This window comes from Drosophila montana, unplaced genomic scaffold (genome assembly GCF_035044405.1).
Source record: "Drosophila montana isolate Dmon_TW-CO22-7 unplaced genomic scaffold, ASM3504440v1 contig_1964_1, whole genome shotgun sequence".
Classification (NCBI taxonomy): domain Eukaryota; kingdom Metazoa; phylum Arthropoda; class Insecta; order Diptera; family Drosophilidae; genus Drosophila; species Drosophila montana.
The window spans coordinates 387,938-409,561 of record NW_026996881.1 but is presented as its reverse complement, the minus strand read 5'-3'; the positions used below and the strand labels follow the sequence as shown (position 1 = coordinate 409,561).

Below are 21,624 nucleotides of genomic sequence, written 5' to 3'. Positions count from 1 at the left end.
TCATATGTCCAATATCATGTGCTTTGTTTACACTATAAGTAGGGAGTCTACACGGTAGAGTCTACAAACGTGCTCTACTGTGTAGATGTATAATTGGGACATTCGGTACAACTCTACACTCAAGATAAGATATTGACAAATTATCAGGAACTTCATTGCAGTTTCAAATGTACTTGAATCAAGAACAACTCCCTTCTTTGAGTACTTTTTCAGCTCACTTTTAACTAATGAAATAAAACGAAAATCAAGCTTGAAATATGAAATTTTAAGTAAGAAATACTTGATTTTTTTGCGCTGTGTATGAATAACACAATATGTGACAAATTACAGTATACTCTAAAAAGGGTATAAAAAGTGAGAAAGCGAGAGAGAGAGAGAGAGCACACGAATCGAGGGCTCGCTGCATGCTGGCAATAAATAATCAGCAAAGTTTTCGTTGAATCGAATTATCACCCCCTGAGGTGCAGTTCCGTAATGAATTTGTTTTGGGGTTTTCTTCGGTACGGCATTTAGTTTCATTACGTTTTGCTTTGGCTCCACTGCGGCTGCGTGACCCAACTAGTCTAACCGCCACCCATAACACCGCCACCCCCTTAACACACACACACCTACCCACCCACAAAAACTAACTCCCGCCCCTGCAGTGTGGCTGAGTCGGTTTTTGATTCAGTTTGCTCAGTTGGTTTGTTTACTTGTCCGTTTCTGGCACTCTATAGAGTTCTGTTAGTTTGTTTGTTGTTCGGTTTTGTGTTTTTTATAGTCAGGTTCTCTGGCCCTGTGTAGTATGGTGTATATATGTTTACAGTATGTAAATCTGCGGGCGCATATTCATTTGATTTGATGTGTTCTCTGTTGGCCAACAATTATTTGCTATCTGGGTCTGATTTTTTGGAATTGTGGGTTGTTATGCCATTGATTTCATTGCCCTAGCTTCGATTATCCACTGTGGCAACTAGTTGACTAAATGTGAAATTGAGTTTTTGACTTATTCGTTGCCACAATACCAAATAAAGTAATGTTCATACTAAAGAGTCTTTAACAATTTTGCATACTAATCTTATTCTTTCATCTTTAATGTGATCTGAGATGACTTGCAATTATTTTCGAAAGTTGTATGTTGTCGGAATCAGTTGTATTTCCAAAAAATATACAAAAACAAAATTAGATATAAAATATTAGCGCACGCACGATTTTGTGTATTTCTTGAATCTATAAAATTAAAACTATGAAAAAGTTGTTACAAATTGCACTACATCCGTATAATTCCTCTATTAAAGGTAAAGTCCCGACTTATTTTGGCTCATTTTCCCGAATGATGTAAAAATGGAATGTGCCGTGCTTATTGGAGAAGCAGGCGATATGCGGCATTGAGAGCAAGAAACACATTTCTACTCGTGGATCGCCCATACTGGGAAATTTGTCATCAGTTAGTTCCCTGTAACCAGCTGCAAAAAGCAAGAAAGACCAACTCAAGACATTTATCTACCCAATAATATTTGGGTCTTGAAACTTACCACGTATCTGGGCGAGAGTCATGGTATGGTCAGGCGTGGTGCACTTGGCATTCAATAAGACACGCCCAACATTGGTCAGTATGTTGGGATGATAGCGTCTTACTTTATAGAAATAATTATCCAGAGCCATTATTAAAATAGATTTATAATCAAATGTGTATAAGAATAAAATTTGAAACTTGTCTACACAGTATGCTGTCCATAAATGTTATGATGAAAAGGTCACAGCACTCTCTGTAAACCTGTTTTCTCATGCTATAAATGCTCACCACCACTTTTACCACCCACAGCTCAACATGAAAACACACGGTTTTCCACTCCCTCTCTAACTCTAACTGTCTCTCCGTCGCTCTCTGTCTCTCTGCGACACTCAATGCGTTTGGTTCTCCCATTTCTGGTGGTAGGTTTCAAATTGAGATCGTTTTAAACAAGTTGGTGGTGGAATCAATCCGTGCGCGTGTCTTGGCTAGCTTTAGTGCAGACACAAACCTCAAACTGTTATACAGGGGCAAAAGAAATACAGAATTTTGTAGAACATTGACCAACCGCACATCTGAATTAAATACCCTCTATATATTTTTAATAGCGAGCTCAGTATTGCTTTACCTGACCAAACCGCATGCCGAGCGCGGCGATAAAAAACTTTTACCACCATTATTATTCAGCGTTAAGGCTGCACAAAAAGTGAAAACAGAGGCGAAAGATGAAGGCATTGAGAGATACGGAGAAAGCATGGAAAATGACTTCAGACAAAAAAGTTGTTCTTACAATATTTTCACACTTGCGGCGAACGAAGAAGGAAAATAATTACAAACTTGGGGGCGAGGTAGACAAAAAGAACAACAGCAACCAAACCACACGCAAAGACAGCACGAAATAAATCTGAAATAAATGTAGCGTATGGGCTATGAAACACCCTGTAGTCAACGAAAAAGTGTTATAAAATATCTTTTTATGGTGTACTTTTATATTTTATAATTTTAAGGTACTATATGAACAAACGAAAATAATTGTATATAAAATAGCTTTAAGATCTAGAAATTCTTCATTATTATATTCATCTTATAACCACATAAAGGGTATAATAAAAATTAAATGAATTTTTATACAGTATTTTTATATGAGCATATTAAAAATCGTATTGAAGTTCGGGCAGAGCATACGTTTAAGGGGATTTCGGGGACCCGAAAGATATGCCAAACAAGTCGACAAAGTCATTTTAATTTAAGTTGTGCAACATTTCAACACTTTGGTAAATGCATTTTCACAGCCTGCCTTTAGGCGCTCTCACTGCGTTAGTTGCGTTGCCCTCCCCAATGGCAGCTATGCACACACAATTCACTCAGTGAAAGGTGTGGGCGTATATGTGTGTGTGTGTGTGTGTGGGTGTGTGGGTGTGTGCCTACAATAAGCAACCGCTTTGTGCGACAATTTGGGCTTCGTGCAACGTTCTTAATTTAAATGTTGCCTATTTGTGGGGCATTTTTGGGCCATTTTTGGCTATTCGCATATTTTGTGGCTAATATTTGTGGCACTTAATATTATTGCTCTTTTTAATTGCCTTTATTCGCCTAGTTTACAGTTTAACTAGCAGTTTAACAGTTTAATTTTCAGTTCAAAATGAAATAAATATATATTATATGGTATTATGCCAAACTCTGAGGAAAGAACAGTTAATGTGCCTTTTAATAACAAATTTGGATAATTCAATTAATCTATATATAATTGGAGCTAAATTTATTTGATAACATTTTGTTATATTCTATACACAATTTAATGCTCGTTAATACCAAATTTCGTCAAGCTATCTTAAAAAACGAATTAATTTTTTCTTACAAAGTCTAGATACACGAGATAAATGGAGATGGATGTTGATATCAGCATCTTGATTGAAATTCATACAGATATTTAAACATAATAAGTGTTTAAACCAAATACAGATTTTTTACTGAATATTTCAATGGAAGCGAACCAAATCAAATCAATGCAGAGTTACTTCAGTCAGAAAGATAGACAGATATTTCAAGTCTAACAAGCCTGATGTTTACATGTCAACATATAGTCCTATCTCCTTATAGTCGCTAGAACTTTTTCAATTAAATCGCAAAGAACACTTCCTGAACTATTTGAAAGGAGCTATGTAAATCTCACGCTCCAGATCCAAATGCCCAACTGGAATTGAATAGCTCCCTACAGGAAAGAAAACCTAAGTAAGCCCAAAGACCTCTTGTTAAGAGGAACTCAGCTTTACCTTTTGAATAATTCGTAATTTTAAGATAAGTATTGACCAAAGGAAACAAGTTAGTAGGACTCTGTTCACATTGTAACAATTGGGATTGTGGCTGCATTATTTTTAGCTCGGTCTTATGAGAAGGCCCAAAATTTGTCTGCCAGAGAAACGTGACGTTTCTAGCTAGAACTGTTGGTGATATACCTTGCGGCTGATTCTCAACAATCGGCTTCAATAAACAAAGAGGTCAGTCTGAGAAATTTGACGAGAAAGAAGGACAAATCAATATCCTCGTTTCAAGTCGTAAATTTAAGGCAATGCTAACTCATTAACATCTCGCCATCTCGCTTGGGGAATCGTTAAACTCACGCATATGTCAATTTGTATCGTCCAATTTTGCTAAGTTCCCAATTATTATGATTTTGACATAGCATAATTGTTTAGCCAGATGATTTCGATTTAGAAATCATTATGAATATCTGATATCTCTGGATTCCGATGGTGAAGCACCTTTCATTAAGCTGGCTTGCATCATCCGCTCAGCTTGTTACGGCCACGCATCATAACTTGAAGCTCATTAAAACACATGCACCGCTAAGTGAATGACAGCGAAATGTAAAAACTGAAAACACAGTCAGCAAAACTATACCACACATACACACGCACACACACAAAGCTAGCCATACACATGTGCGCACATGTGAGCTGTAATTGCACACACACACTTACACTCTCAGAGGTATCTGCGCATTGTGCATTTTGTGAATAAAAATTTGCAACGAACATAAAATTCGCTACGGAAGTTATTTCACGCTTGGAGCGAACTTCTGCCGCTGCCGCTGCCTCTGCCGCTGCTACTGCCGCTGCTTGGGGAGGCGGCACGTCAAAACTAACTAACGAAGTAACGAACGCCCAAGTGGGTGGCTGAAGTGGGAACAGAGCGCTGCTGAAGAATGGGAGAGTTGGAGAAGGAATTAAGCAGCGTAACAAGCTGTCAGTATATGAGTCACTGTTATTGTATGTGTGTGTGCGTGCCTTGTGTATATATGATTACAACGTAATTGGTTTCAAGTTGCGGCCACGGATACATGCACAAAAAGTCGTTGCAACAAGTTTAATTAACATAAAATAAGCAGCAAAAACAGCAACAACAATAACTTGCATTTAAAATCAAATTACTGAGTGTCGACTCCATGTGTGCATGTGTGTGAGCGTGGTATGTGGGTGTGTATATGTATCTGTGTGCTTTGTACAATCAATTTGACTGTAGCATACTTTTCGGGGCTCTCGCCATTGGCCAGGCGCAAGCTTATAGATAATTTGTACCAAATAATTTTTCCGCTGTTTTCTCTTATTGGTAACATACAACGTAAGTACGAGAGCTGATGTCCGTGAAGCGTCTAGCCGACAGAGTAAAAGAAAGTGTACTAGATTAAACTAGGGACACTAGCTGTTGTTGAAAAAAAAATGCATTTAATCTGTTAAAAAAAGTAATGTAACTGAAGTAAAAGCATTAAAGCTCATTTGAACTCGATTGATCTCTTAATATTTTCTCTTTAACACGTTTCGTTTGCTCTTTAACGGGACTTTAGATTATTCAGCTTATGTTTTTTTTCTTTTGATTAGGCCATTCTCTTTTTCTCGTAAATTAGTACAAGAAATAAAATTTAAAAGTTTTACTTCACTTACGTGCATTCACTCCATCTCCGAAAGCGCCTTTATCGATTTAATGTGCGATGATCTGCTTTATCAAAAATGCACTTCGAATTCCACAAAAAAAAAACTTTTTCTATCGAACTTCGTGTGACTTGTGCTCTCTCTCTCTCTATCTCTTCGTACGTTGCTTTTCGAATTACTTAAAAATTTGGCTCTCACCAGCAATATGGCGATCCGAATTTCGGAGCATGGAAGGAGAGAAAAGAATATTGGCCAATAGAAAGAATATGTGGGGCAATGCAAAAAAATTATGCGCATAACGCGACTTAACTACGCCAATGGCGTTCTCAATAGAACTTTTGCAATTTTTTCACTCTTCTGTTAGCTGAGCTAACTATTCATTTCTTACACTACACTTAATAAAAAATAAAAATGCCGGTTCGCTTTTATGTGGCGAAAATAATTGCGCGATAAACTTAAATGCAGCCGCTTTTGACGACGTCCGCCACCAGGGAACGATTTCCAACTGATTTTTAGAGTTTCGGCGACGGCGATCGTCTCTTCCTAATTCCTCTTTCGAACTCCCATTTTCGAGCAGGCGAAAGAGAACGAACGAGACGATAAAGCTGGGCTCAGCTGATTTAGCTATTTGCGTCAAGGCGAATTAATGAGGGCAATAACAGGTGTTCTGCATATTTCGGGTTTCGGCAGTCGAAAAAGAAATTTTTGCCGCTGCTAATTGCAGAAAGCCGAAATAATATAATATCTCATTCTAATATATTTATGAGAACATTACAAAGCGCCATACCTCCAAAAGACAGGTTAAGACAAAAGTGCTATTTAGTCTTTTGAGTCGAAAAAAAAATCGGTCTATCAAAAATCCAACTTACCCCTGATTGGGTCTGGCACTTTTGCAGTTTAGTTTATTACTTTTTCTCTTTCACTCGTTAGATGGCGTGATCTACTTTACGATATTCAAAAAAAAACTTGCTCTTTCGAAAATCTCCGGGTTTTATTAGGAAAAAAAAAATAAATGAAATAAAAATATAAAAATATATAAATTTAAAAAAAAATTAATTTAAACAATATTACAAAGTAAAAGAACTTTACTAGATTGCCTACTTTTGGGCTGGTTATTTAAATTCAAACAAATTTTCTACATATTCATTTATATAAAAACAACAACAAGAGACCTTTAACAATTGTTGTTTTTTTCGTTGCTGTTGCGGCCGACGCATTTATTAATTCCAATCCATTTGCGCACTTGATTTACGCCGCACATAAATACCGTAATAAATGAAGCTCTCGCAGGCACTTCGAGGCCGTAACTTCCTCTTGGCTACCAATACAGACACACACGCACACACACACACACACGCACTCATGTTAATTTAAGCAATTTGCTGTTTTGCATTAATAATTGCAATATTCTGCAAATGGAACACAACTGTCGGCACATTTTCTTGGATTATATTGAGTATAATCTGAAAATCAATTTCAGTTCAATTTTCAGCATCTGCGATGTCTTCGAATCTATAAGCTGCTTTAAAGTTAAACTTGGGACTAGTAGAAAAAGCTCTCGTATGTAGATTAAAGAGCTGCAGCATTAGCCAAGAAATATGTGCCACAGAAAAGCTGAAACAGTTATATAGATAAATCTTAAGCTCTTATCTGATCCAAATTATGGACAGCGACAAAAGATATCCGATCTTTCAGATGGTCACTTATAAATAGAGATAGATAGATGTATAGATATATAAATTGATGGACTTCAGCTTAGCTTTTCAACCCGAACTTATCAATTAACCAAATACTGTGCCAAGTGCAGAACTGAATTTGGCTAACATTGCACAATTTGTTCAACTGTCAAACTGTTTAATTGAGTGTAGACCCACACACACAGCACACCTCAACACCTGAATGAATCGAAGTTTTACTTGACAAGTCTCTATATGTACAAAGGTACGTGTATATACACATAAACTATGCTCCATATCTAAACCAATCGACTGTCTCTGTCGTGTGCAATCAATTTCAACTAAATACCGTCTTCATGCATAATTGCTTGCCCGTGTGTGTGTACAGTGTGTGTGTGTATGCGCTGTGTGTGTGTACGCTGTGTGTACTTATAGAGCGTGCTTAATATGGCAATTAAAAGATGATTCCAATTAAGAGTTTACTGCGTGCATTGCACAATACACGTATCTGCCACGCCCCATTGTGCGCAAATTGCATTAGCATTAGAGCGCAGAGCTCTATTAATTGGTATAATAAACAGGACATGCCCAGAAATTAGTTAAATCAAGTACACATTGTAATACAATTTAAACCTCATGCCCGCAACTAGCGTGCAATCAGAAAATTACCTTTGAATAAACCAAAGAATTCCCTATAAGAACATCAAATTCAATTGCTCGACTTGTAGCTACGCTATAATCCGACTGGCTGACTGAGATTTTTGAAATTTTTATTAATTATAGTTCAAAGAGACTTTTACTTGTGCTTAATTGATGTCGGAATAATAATTGTGTTTTACATAGGAAACAAAACTCTGCCTTTATAAATAGATTCAAGAGATATTAGGGAAAAAAATAAGAACAATAATAATAAGAACATATATTGATTACGTTTTTTATTAGTGAAATTAAATTAACTTTTTATGCTGAAATGTGAAAATAAATCTTCATTATTATTATTCCAATTTCAGTTTTTTTAAATTGAAAACTGAATCAACAATATGAGCAATAGAACAATTAAATACAATCAATGGTTTCAAAAAAAGCGATTCATCGATGATTTAGGTGAACTTACAATCGAAATATTCAATAATGCCATCCATAACTATGCATCATAAGTAGTTACACAACACTTCAAATTAGGGTTAACTTTCGACGCAAGCAACACTTATCCGGATTTCAAGACGGAAACCAGTCGGAAAAAATCAAATTAGAGTGTTGAAATAAAGTAGATGTTGTGTTAGAAATATCCGACATTCCTATTCTTCAATTTTTTTAAATATGCAAATTAGTTAAAGTATTTGATCTATTCTCCACCTTTTTGGGCTGGTCTGAGCTATGCCTTGGCAAATTTATTTCAGGCTCTGCATGTATTTGCAAATCTTTGTTAGACTCTTCGTCCATCGTCACTTGGTTACAGGGTAGAGACATAATAATATAATATTGCCTACCCCTAATCTATAATTAAATCGTGTAAACTTTCGCCTGCGTTTACACGAGGGCATTAATATTAATTGCTTATATTTAGCACTATTAAATAGCTTAATTAAATTTCCACTTAAATTACTGCTCACTGTGTGGCTTTGACATTTTCGCAGTTATAAAAAATAAAAAAGAGCGAAAAAAATGGTAAGCGACCACAAACAATTAATCAGGGACAAGTACTAAGCGGGGCATAGTACTTGGACAAACAAACAATTTACATAAATTAAACAAACTAAAAGTGCTGTGCACATAATTAGAAATATGATACTCGACACACTACACGCAATATTCAATTGATTTATGCAAATAGCGAAACCGCATGGCAAAATGCAAATTTGTCAAACAACCAAGAACGAAGAGTGCCCGACCAGGAGATACCCTTTGGCCATAACAAACATTTCAACTTTCCTCACAAGAAGTCAGGTGTCTTCAGCTTGGAGATGCGAGCTTGACACATTCATCAGGTAAAAAGTATTCCAAGAATATAAATATAAAACACTGAAAAGGAAGCTTCTTTCTGCCTGTTCACAATCAATACTCCCTATCTACCCATTTTTAATGCGAACAGGGTATACACAGTTGTGAGTAAATAAATTAATACACAGTTTATTTATTGAATATAGTACAATGAATTATATTCGTTTACAAAGTATTTGCATGTTATGTTCATGTCAAGTTTTTGCAGTTGTTGCATGTTATATCCCCCATCCCCCATGCCCCGCCCCCATCTCCGTTTGTATTCCATGTCCGGTTTAGTTTGCGTTTTGTGCGTGACAAAATGCAACCAAGTGCAAAACCAAACCGACCAAAAATTGCATAATAAATATAACATTAATTTTATTTTACTTTATTTTCTCATAATTTTATAATATTGTTTAGTTCCAAATTGCTTTTAATCTTATATGCATTGCATTTCCGTATAAATAATTAAAATAAATAAGCTACGAATGAAAAACTTAGAACGATTATCTAAAATGTCATGTTATATTCATTGAATCCATATAACTTTTGCATTAAACTGTTTTTCATTCGACTTTTGACCAAGAATCAGCAACAAGTACAGGTTTCATTTGAAATTCAGCTCACATATTTTCCTTACAAAAAAAAACGTACTCCAACAATAAGTAAATTTTCCCAGCCGAATATTTTAATTTATTCATTGCACACATTTCAAATTAAAAACATTTTTTACATTCTGCCAATTAAAGTCAAGGAAATTTAAGGTTATTTTTTACAACTTCTGGAGCGTCTGTCGTATATATTAATTTCATAAATGTTGCGTGCAGACTTTAATGAAAAATGGCAACACTCAAAATTAATAACACAAAGCGCACATTTAATGCAAATTGCAGTCAGGAGACTGCGAACATGGCCAACTAGGGGCTGGAGCTTGGTTCCGGGTTTGGGTTTTGGGGCGTCTGGCGTCTAATGTGCTGTCAACTCATTGCGGCCGCTGCGCCTGGCCAGCGACATCCCAGCCCACCACTTTGAGGCGTGTGTGCAGTAATTATGAGGGCATTATGTTGAATCCACAATCGTTATTGCATGGACATGCTGGGAAGCTGTAGACATGGACGGTCAGGACGAGGCGAGTGACAAGGTTGCTGTGCTGCCAGGGACCCTGCTTCTTGCGACCCTCCACATTCCCCAACATTTGCGTTATGCATAAACTCAGCATGTTTTCACTATTTGTGTGTGTGTGTGTGTGTGTGTGTGTGTGCAGATCCGAGAGATGACAAGCGGGTAGCTGAAGTGTGAGTGCCACGCCCGCCTGTTGGACTGTCAGCTGTGTCTAAATTGCGACAACATTATTTAATTGAAACTAATTTGCCATTTTGCGGGCGCCATCAAAATATTTAATGCTGCTCCAAGAGTGCGGTTCGGCACAATGGGGGGCTTGGCAGCCTGAGCAGCTCCCGTGCTTGTTTTGTCAACCGGTCAGTGGTGGTGTCCAATGTGGGTCAATTTGTTCTCCAGTTCGGCATTTGCCACCAAATGTTTGTGCAGCATGTGGAGCATGCGGCCATTGAGCTGGCACTCTGACTGGGAGTTTGCTCTGAAAATAGACTGCACAGAATCACAAACTGTTTCCCACCCATTTCAGACACCTGTACAGCTTGGCATATTTCTCACCTTGTAGAAATTGCATACACGTAAAAAAATTAAGCGCTTTATAGCATGCAACTCGTACAACGAGTAATATCTGAACTATGGGTACTATGGGTACAAGGGGGCACAGCAGATGCTCTGTTTACTTTTACGACTTGCCCTGCAACAATTGCATCAGCAGCAGCAGCAGCAACAACAGCAACAGGAGAACAAAAACGTATAACTGAGCAGTCTAGAGATGAACTATGGCGACAGCAATCGATGTTGGCTAGAAAAAGGCTAAACATTTGCAGCGAAGCAAGCCAGAACTTTGCAGAAAATTAATTCGGAAACGATTTTCATTTGCATAGCAAAAGCAATTAATTTTTTGGTAAACGCCTTATGAATATTTTATGAGCATAATTAAAACAAGTAAAAGTCTTATTACGATTGCATAAAATATGCATACACATAGTAGGGAGTACACAAACAGGAGATATCCAGCACCCTATAAATGATAAACACCACATAAAAATACAGATGCCCCTGTAAATATGCCCTTTTTTTTAATAGGTAATAGGTTGATGAATGTTAATGTGTGAAGTATTCAAGAAGTGAGATATTTTTGTAAACTGTGAATACTATATAAGAGTCAAGATAATTTATTTGATGCATCTGTCATTTAATTACTATGATTACTGTGATCCCTCAGCCAAATTCAGCCTTATCCAAACCTGAACCGAACCATGTTTCCTTTAAAAAATGGTTTAGTATAAACATTTGATTTGGAATATTTAATAATATAATTACAAATATAATATAATATAAAATATAATTCAAATATAAAATGTATATAATGTATAATACAAATATATTTATTGTAAGAAATTGAAGGCGATCAAATCACCTAATTTTGTTGCTAGATTTTTTGTTTTTTAATCTAGCCATAATAATTGAAAAAAAAAAGCTTAAGTCACAGCATTGTCCGACACACACCCAAGTATAATACATACACACACAGGCGCGCACACACATCCACACACACGCACGCACACATGGCGTATGACACCGCCGGCTGCAGGCGTGGCATAAAGTGAGCAAAATGCACGTGACGCTCATCAATTTGGCGCACTTTGCCTTCGCCGCGCTGTTTTTAATGCGCTCCACCGACTATAGCGACGACGACGAGGACGACGCCGACGATGATGATGATGACTCCCATTCCCACTCCCACTCCCACTGCCACTCCCACTCCCACTCCGACTCGCTGGATTCGTTACTGTTGCTGCACACGATCCTGAACCTGAACCTGGCTGACTGCATCGTTCCGCACATGCTGTGCACGTCGTCGTTCCTTACTGTCTCAGTGTATGCATGTGGGTGTGTGTGTGTGTGTCACGATTTTGCATATTAATTGCATTAAGTTATAGCCACCGACGCCGCCACTAGATGGCGCCACATGCGCCACATAGCCCATGGCTTGCAGCTCCAGTGATAATTTCAGCTTGGTAAATCCACTTTGCTGCACATGTTCGGGGGGCTTAGTTGTCCTGTGCTTAACTGCAATTCGAACTGGCTCGCCCGCAAAACCAGAAAGCCCTGGCTATACGCCACACACACACACGCCCACACACACACGCCCACACACACACACACACATGCGTACTATTTATAATACGTGCAGCAACTTAACGTAGCTAAACAACCTTTGTTGCCATGTTCCAAATGGTTCGTCCACTTGAATTTATTTATAACAACATTCTCAATGGGAGCAACGAAATGCGATACGCGGCAAATAGTATATCTACAGCTACATATATGCAGATACATATAGTTTTTACACATACATAGTACAAATATTTTCAGATATTTCAAAATGTTTGCTGCTTGTTTGCTATTTTTAACACGAGTTCATTCATAAGCAAATAAAAGTACTATAAAATATGTTCAGATTTTAGCTCTTTATTTTGGCCTTGACGCAAAGATACCAAATGCTTACATATCAAAAGTATCTTGATATTATATTATAAATTAGTTTAAATTTAGACCTTTTATTTTTAACTTCATTTTAAAATCCAGTAATAATTCTCGTTTTAGCAAAATAACTTTTGTACAATTTTAGAGATCCATTTATCTTATAAGTTTATTAAATTTATAAGAACTTGATTTAAGCAATTTATACTTAACATTTACAATTCTTATGTACATATGTATTGAATGTACATACAGCATATACTCAGATCGTATCCGATCTCCTTATTAGAGGACTTTGATTTTGTTTGTCTTAATAACTGAGTTTTATTTGCCTATATATATTTTACTGTTTAACATATTTGACATTTAGCAAACCCGTTTTTAAAGTGTTTCTAGAAAGAAAGATCTTTTTTGTATTATTAAACTAAGTATCTTACGACTGCTTAATGTTATTGTTGTTTGATGATGTTCCGCCAGATTTCGCTCCATACTTCTTTACATTCCATATGCTTATTTGAATACTATTGAATGCAAGGAAGCATGGAACTCTCAAAGGCCAAGTAAGCACAATTTAAAAACCATTACAACACACACACTTAACTTTAATATCTTACTTGCGTTGTTGCATTTCATTTGCGTTTTCCCAGTCTGTTTCGCTGCTGATTTTCACTTAAATAATGACAATGGTGAATGTAATTGCAACAACAGTTGGCAAAAACATTTTACACAATACTCTAACTGCAATTTTCGGGGCAATTCTTAGCCAACTATAACGTTTTTTTGTTAGCTTGGTTTTATTTTTTTTTTTAATTTTATTTCTTTTTCCTGTTTTAGAACTAAATCCTTGGTATCCTTGTGCTTCTTGCGCTCCGGCTGTGGCTTGCAAATTTTCCTGTTTCTCGTTGGCTTTGGTGGTTTTACTTTTATTTTGTACTTTTTGTTTGTGGATGGGGTAGATGGGGCTTAATACTTTTTGCCGTGCGTTTTTATAGTCCAACTGCAATAAAGCAATTTTTAAGCGCAGTGAAGTGTGTTTATATGTGACTGGGCGTTGTGGGGCGTGGTCCTGGATACAACTCTTGTTCGCGTAGTATCTGCTTTTGTTTTTACTTTTTTATTTGTTACATTTTTCACGCGCCTGCACAAAAAATTCATAAACTTTTTGCCAGCTGTTTTTTTTTTGTTGCTGATTTTTTGCATGTGTGTGTGGGCGCCTCACGGCGCCCGCAATAAAATTGCGCCCTTTCTGTTTGGACTTTGTTTTTTATGCGCATATTTTGCGCCACATGGCCAGAGAGACAGAGAGGTCCACCGCGCGTGCCCCACCGCCGCCTGCTGCGTCTCTGTGTATGGCTTTAGCTTTGCGCTTAAACGGTTTTTTCTTGACATTTTTTGTTAATTTTTGTACTTGTACTTTTTTCTCTGGTCACATTCCGGCAACGCAATGTGTCACACAAAACAAAATCCGCGTAGCTCACAAGCGAATGCTGTTTCGATTTAGAAACAGATCCAACTAAGTCAAAACCAAACACGAGATGCAAGTTAACGGCGTGCCCTGGCAAATGCGACTGTCCTCTAAGCGCATTGTAAACAGACGTTTATATAGGTGCCTAAAATTAAAACCTCGCCAGCCCTCGATTCGGAGACCCACATGAAGCGTCGCAGTCGACCCGCTAGCAGGTCAAGTCCAACACATGTGCTCCGTTATAGTTTTTACCTACTTGAAGAGCATCAACAAATGCGACGCTCTTAATGGCAATACCCACGCGGCGTCGCCGTCAGCGTCTGCGTCAGCGTCATCGTTGTTGATGCAGGATGTGGCACATGGATGCAATCTGCAGACACCGCAGGCGTTTCCCAGCGCCCGCCTAAAGTGTAGCGGGCCAGGCCAGGCCAGATCAGTCCAGCCAGCCAGCCAGCCAGTCAGACCATGTGGTGCGCAGTTTTACAGCAAATCAACGGCTCGAATGTCAAATGGTAATCATATGTTCAAGATTTCGATCTAGGGAAGCTCGCACTCTAAACTCTCAATTAAATAAATATGTTTAAGCAATAATTAATTGAGCAATTAATTATGCACCCAAAAGCCCAATTTTTAACAATTTTAATGTAAATATCTCCTAAGTTTGCTTTGCTCAGAAACTCAGAAATTAAAATGAATGCATGATCGAAACTTGCCTCTTTAGTATTTAAAAGAAAATAATTATCGATACTAAATTGACCTATATTTTACCTCATTGAAACAATAAAACTGTGAAACTTATCATGGGTCTACCTCAACAGTTTTTCTTTTTATTAGTTCACGGTTCGGCTCAGTCGTTTTTTTTTTACACCGATTTCGCTTTGGTTTTTGTTTATAGTAACCAATAAATAAATATATTTTCCACTAACTACAACAACACCTGAATTAACTGTGAACTCTACCTTTAGTAGGCAGCAGGGTGGCAGGTACTCATTGAAGTTCGACGAACGTCAAGTCTAACTAGTCATATTAAATGTTAGCAAAAAAAACATTTTGAAAACAACTTTTAACGTAAGCTTGTTGCTAAACAGGCTTTTTTAAATTGTTCTGCAGTAAGTTTTTGTACAGAGAAATAATTGTGTTTCACTTAGCCAAAATTTGCTACTATGTATAAAGCTGCTAAAGTGAATTTTAAGTCAATTATTTTAAAAATCAAATTATTTGGCCTAACAAAATTCTCGAGCGGAAAGCGCAGGAAATCCGATATGGAACTGGATGTGCTAGTGTTTGGTTCAGCAAATATCGACTACATTACGTAAGCGCTTCCCTACAAGTCCATTGCTTATCCATGGAACCCTACAAATCCTGCAGGTATGTCAATGAGCTTCCCAGGCCTGGAGAGACGTTGTTTGGCATGTACAGGGAACAATGCTATGGCGGCAAGGGCGCCAGCCAGTGCGTAGCCGCTGCGAAACTAGGCGGCAGATGTGCCCTGGTGTCCAAATTGGGCAATGATAAGCTTGGCGATGACTACTTCGAGTATCTGCGGGAATTAGGGATCAATGTGGACTTTGTGGAAAGGGCAGAAGGTCAGCAAACGGGCTTGTCCGAAATCATTGTGGCCGATAATACTGAGAACGCAATCATCGTGATGGCCGGTGCAAACCAATGCCTTAAGTCCACCGATGTCTCCCGCGCCAGGAGGGTGTTCAAGCGCGCCAAGGTACTGATTTGCCAACTGGAAACAAATGAGAAGGCCGCCCTCTGCGCGTTGCAGCAATTTAAGGGTGAAACCATATTGAATGTCTCGCCGGTACCCAAAAATATGAACGAAGCGCTGATCAAAGTGCCAACTATTTTGTGCGTCAATAGGTTGGAGGCGGCGCAACTAACGGGCCGCGAGGAGATCAAAACACTGCAGGATGCCAAGGCGGCTGCCAATGATCTGATAGACAAGGGTGCCAAGAGTGTCATCATTACGATGGGACCCCTGGGCGCTGTCCATTTGTCGAGCAAGGATCGGGACGTCTGCACCCAGTGCCCGGCAGCACCTGTGCGCTTCTTGGCCGATACTTCCGGCGCGGGTGAAGCCTTTTTGGGCAGTCTGGCCTACCACATGTCAATGTTTCCAAATCTGTGCCGGGAGAGTCACATCAGTGCGGCTAACATTTGTGCCGCCTACGCTGTTGGGCACCGTGGCACTCAGCCCAGCTTTCCGGGCCCGGATTTGTTCCAGGAGGATCTGTGCCAGATGACGCCGGAGTTCAATGTGATACCCGATAAGGCCCCAACGCCGGAACCAGCTGTCTCAGAGTCTCCGTCAGGAACCGCAGGCCCACACGTCCCCGAAGCAGACCCTAAACCGGAGCCACCAGCGGACCAGGATGAATCAAAGGAATCAAATGAACCAAATAAAATCGAAGAACAAAAAAAAGACGAACGGGTAACAATTCCAGCATGAGAAACACCTTTTCTAAACTTAATGATCTTTTAATGGACAGAACAAATAATTTTCTCAAATCCTGGATTTTACAATACGCTAAATAAATGACTAGAACCTTTCTGCAATTTCGATTTATGTCCTACAAGCCGCAAGATTTATACGCGCATTATTGCTGAAATGTTGTCCCAATTAACATTTTGTGACCAGCGCAATGAAACTTAATCGAACTGTAATGAAAATTGTCAACGTGTCAGCAGCATTGGTCAAAGTAAAAAAAAAAAAACAGAATTCACAATGGCGTATTTTAATTAGCAATTTGCCGTGTGGCCTGTGCGCATTGCCCAATGTATACCCTGTAACTATTTGGTTGCAAATGCAGCAGCTACAACGATCAGAGGGATAAGTACACTGCAATTTACCGACGAGCGCGATCTATATCTATATCTTATTTTTAAAATAATTGGATAGGATTTCACTAACTGAGCAGAAAGGAAATATTTCACAAATCTGTCAGCTGATATGCGGAACTATTAATATGAGAAAGCGTATCCCATAGTCGAGTACTCCAAACTTAACAGCTCTCAGCTCTCTTAATGCACTTCGAGCAAATTTAATGCACTTTTGTTAAATTATAATTTCTGTGTAATAGCAACGAACGGACAAGCCAATGACAAGGTGGAAAGAGAGGTGCAGTTCTGTGCCTATAACAATAATAATAGCATTGAATCAAAAAGCGGCTTGGTCGCCATGTAACTAATTATTTAAATGCTATTATAGCTATTAACGTGTACATATTTTAATTCAAATTAATTACTGAGCTGCATGCGTAAAGCGGTTAATGTTAATATGTTGACAAGGATCTAAGTGGTTGAAGGCTTCAAAAAAAATAGTAGAATAACAATTTAAAACGAGTATGTTTAAAGAGGGGAGAAAAGTATTTTTTACATTCACTCTTACATAGACTATTTAAATAGAGTTAAGCCAAAAATTATATGAATAATAAAACAACTGTGCAAACATATTTTAATTTTTAAAAACCTCTGGGATTATGGAAAAAAAATGTAATAAGCTGAAGCAGTGAAACCTGACAACTGTACAAACTTGTGAATTATATAACTAGGCATATTTTCCTTAAAATCGGGCAGTTAAAATGCCAAACTAAATTTTATATAATTTTCACTTGGTAGCCGAAGATTTGTTAACCTCAACTATAAGCATATACATATATCATATGTATATATCATATGTAATAGAAATTTGTTATATGCATAGATTATTTCTTTATATTTCCGCTATATACGAAAATAGCGATGAGCCGCATTATTCAGCGCTCGCATACCTCAGCCCCACACAGATACTCACACATTCGCACACATGCACAGGCACAGATACAGATTTCTCTGGCGATTTCTGCGCTGTTTCTCTGTTGTATTTATAACAATTTGCGGCACTCTCCATAAATAGCCAGAGACTGCTTGAAAGTGCACACCAACGAGTTGAACTGAACTTTATCAAGACCTTTTTTTAGTTGGATTTTCTTGCCTTCCACAATTAATCCGCTCACTTTCGCGTTGAACTGTTTTTCAATTTTAACATATTTTCAAACATATTAAAAAGGAATTTTACAAATATTTTTACAAGCGACTTTTTTAGAGCACTGCGCTTGAACACTTGATCAGTGTGTTTCTTATTCTTATTCTTTTTCTTTTCTTTTTTTTTTTTTTTAGATATTATAAACAAAGCGGAGAGGGCAGGCCGGAGTCAACCGATCTGCACAGCTCGACAACAGAATCGGTAATGCACTAAAGGATGCAAAAAATATTCTCAAATTAATTCTTGGCGCTGTTTGTGGCGGCCCCCAAACGCGTTGCTGCTGCCCGTTTCGCCCGGCTATAACTGTACCGGCAGCCCGAACGCACAAGCGCTACCCCAAAAAGATCCGAGAATCAAGAATCAAAGAATCGAGAACTCGCAACTGTGCCCGCCAGCACCCACTCCGCTCACCTACCCGTCTGCCAGTGCCGGCGACGATGAGAACTTTCATTTCATTTGTATATGTGTATTTCTATGTATATATATTTATTTCGTACATATTTATAGCTTTGTCTCGTCTTCTTGTCTTGCTTATTATACATGTACGAGCATGTATATAAGGCGTATATAGCTATTGATATATAGCTTGTTATATAGCTAAGATCGTCCGCCCAAAATATGCCAAAGACTTCGTCGTTGATGTTGGTGTTCTTGTTGTTGTTTTCGGGCTTTTGCTTCCACATTCCGCCTCAAATGATCCACACCACTGATCCTCTTACGCAGGCGCATCACACACACACACACACACACACACACACACACACACACACACACCCAGCACTCTGTCTATACTTAGCCGCTTTGGTATATACGGAAGATTGGCCGATCGTGGAACTGCTGGCTGGTTCGAATGGGCCTCGTCGTCCCAATGCGAACATCGTGCTTTAAAAATAACATTCAAAAACCAAACAACAACAACTGATAGAGATACAATTATAGTGTATGAGTATGTCTGGTCGCACACGATCTAGCATTACGATCCGATTGTGTTTCGGCTTTTTGGCAACATGTAGCATCAGCAATTGCCATAGCCCAGCCCGGCCATAGGCATCGATTTGCCATTTCTTTTATTTTGTTGTCTTTCTCTTTTTTTTCGCACACTCTCGAGTCACTCGCTTTTTTGGGGTTGACATATTTTTGGAAATGTCAAAATGCGTTTGAATTGCTTAATTACTTTTCTTCAACACACACACACACACAACTACACAACCGAACTCATTTGGCTACCTCCCAAATGGTGATCGGTTTATCACTATGTATCACTCGTATGTACCAAAGTACAGCTCCTCTCTGAACTTTCCACAAACAATTAGAATTTAATTTTGTTTGTGGACGGATTGGTCTTGGGTTGATTATCTAATTTAATATAATAGTTAATAATTTATGTTGGTTCTACAAACCGTCAGCCATCAACTATAGATTAATAATTTAGTTATTCAGACGACTAACTTAAGTAACTGAAGTGAGCATCCATTTAAAGCAATGCGTTAAAATTTTTAATAATGCTTAATTTTTTTAAATATTTAATAATAATAATGAATATATGCTTTAATTAACGGATACTTCTTTATTTTATTCCGATAGGATGCAGTTGTGACAAACATTTTCCATTGGATACAATTAATTCTCTGAATAAAAATAAGTTAAATTATATTAAATTATTGTGGATTCATATATATCCGTTTGATATTCGGGTGTCATATATATCCTCTACAAATTTCATTTATAAGCACCGAAGCCATTCAATAAAGAATTTCTCATAGCGTGGGCCTAAGAGAAGAGGAAAATAAGCTACTGTATGCAAATAAATGAGTGTGTTTTTAAATTTGTATGTATAGAAGGCAGCTAAAATATTTTTAAAGGCAGCTTGGCACAGGCCCTCTTGATTTTTAGAAGCAGATCTTTTTGTTTTAAACTTTCTATCGTTACTTATGTGAAATACGCTTTATAATAGTATTTGTTGCTAATCATAAAATGCTTTAAATGCATTTTAAAGTATTCGACATGAAACCCTTTTAAGGGCTTAGAAAATGTTCAAGTTTGCACAAAAAGCTAAAACACAATTCGCCTTTTAATGTGCAAATGTAAAGCTTAACTAATGCACACACAGTCACGCTCACTCACTCAGGCATCTTTGAAAAACTTGCAGCTGCACACACACATACCCATAATGTATGCATCTGATGGATACAGCCAGCAAGAAGAAGTAGAAGATGCCTCTGCTTACATGCGAGCGAAACACACAAATGCAATTTAATTTTTTGCTCGATTTTGGACGATTTCTCCTTTTTGTTCTCTCTCATCTTTGGCGCGTATGATACGTATTTTTGGGTGGCAATAATAGCTTCCAGAGAGATTCTCGTCCTTGCCGTTAGCTTGATGAATTTGTCTGTCGCTGTTGTGCCATAAAAACATAGGCACCAACTGTTGTCTACATATAAATCTCTTTAAGGAGTACACAACAAACTCACACACACAAACACACATGTATACATATACCCACTACTCGTTAGGCCCCTTATGCAGATACAGAAACCCTCATCAAATGCATTGAAAGCTGCATGACCATAAAAACGCATCATACGAGAGAGAAATAACGAGAACAAACTACAGTCGAAACATTTATTCGGTTAGGCCTTAGGACTTATTAGTTAATTTATATTTATAAAATTCTATATGAAACAAATTCAATTGCATCAAAATGTTAAAATAAATTGTGTGTTTTATACATAGACGATTTTTGGCCCGTCGTTCCAATTGCTAAGAAAACGGTTTACTTGTGAATTCTCTGCAAGATTCTCGAATGAAATGAAAATATGCTCTTTACGTTGTCGCTCTACATTCGAAACTTTTAATAGATAGCCCTTATGCTCTAGTTGGGAGTATCCGACTAGGAGATACCCTATACATGCACTGAGGACCTTAACAAAATCAATAAATAATAAAATATAAGACAATTTTTAGAATGTACAAATTGTTAAAATAAATATTAACTACAATATGCGGTTACGTAGTTCATTAAAAATGTTAATCATCATTAAATGTACGGAAAAATCTCTTCAATGCCGTTCATATTTATAAGCTTTTAGGAAGGACGTGAAGAGGAACACTCAGAAATTTGATAAGCCTTGAAAATGTGCCAAAAAATAAATAAAATAATAGTACTAAAATAAACATGTATAAGTTCTCTAGCCGTGGATACCAGACTAAGAGATTACCTTAGCCCCTCGCCGAGACACCGTCACGAACTTTCTGGCAAATTTGAAGTCCCTATCCTCTGAGATGGACGCGTTCATACATAAATACTAACAGACCGACTTGAATATTGAAGCTGAATAAGAATATATATACTTTATGGAATCGGAGATGTCTTCTTCTGCCATTGCACGCATTTGCAAAAACATTATACCCTTTTTACCCACTTTCGAAGGGCTCAGGGTATA

At 37.8% G+C, this 21,624-nt stretch overlaps 2 protein-coding genes across 2 annotated transcripts; one reads left to right on the top strand and one right to left on the bottom strand.

Moving 5' to 3' along the window:
- Positions 1-1,161: 1,161 nt before the first annotated feature.
- Positions 1,162-1,714, bottom strand: LOC135426125 (uncharacterized). Its single transcript, XM_064679122.1, has 2 exons — positions 1,515-1,714; positions 1,162-1,445 (listed from the first exon to the last, which is right to left on the bottom strand). Exons 1-2 carry the CDS (start codon positions 1,642-1,644, stop codon positions 1,291-1,293), a joined length of 285 nt encoding a protein of 94 aa, XP_064535192.1. The 5' UTR covers positions 1,645-1,714; the 3' UTR covers positions 1,162-1,290.
- A 13,456-nt stretch (positions 1,715-15,170) lies between these two features.
- Positions 15,171-16,707, top strand: LOC135426141 (ribokinase). Its single transcript, XM_064679141.1, has 2 exons — positions 15,171-15,460; positions 15,517-16,707. The coding sequence occupies exons 1-2, from the start codon at positions 15,312-15,314 to the stop codon at positions 16,604-16,606; spliced, it is 1,239 nt and encodes a 412-aa protein (XP_064535211.1). The 5' UTR covers positions 15,171-15,311; the 3' UTR covers positions 16,607-16,707.
- The last annotated feature ends 4,917 nt before the right edge of the window (positions 16,708-21,624 follow it).

Coding starts and splice junctions, on each gene's coding strand:
- LOC135426141 (XM_064679141.1), top strand. CDS start 15,312: ATGTATAAAGCTGCTAAAGTGAATTTTAAGTCAATTATTTTAAAAATC. Junction 15,461..15,516: donor GCAAATATCGACTACATTAC/GTAAGCGCTTCC, acceptor CAAATCCTGCAG/GTATGTCAATGAGCTTCCCA.
- LOC135426125 (XM_064679122.1), bottom strand. CDS start 1,644: ATGGCTCTGGATAATTATTTCTATAAAGTAAGACGCTATCATCCCAAC. Junction 1,446..1,514: donor GACTCTCGCCCAGATACGTG/GTAAGTTTCAAG, acceptor TGCTTTTTGCAG/CTGGTTACAGGGAACTAACT.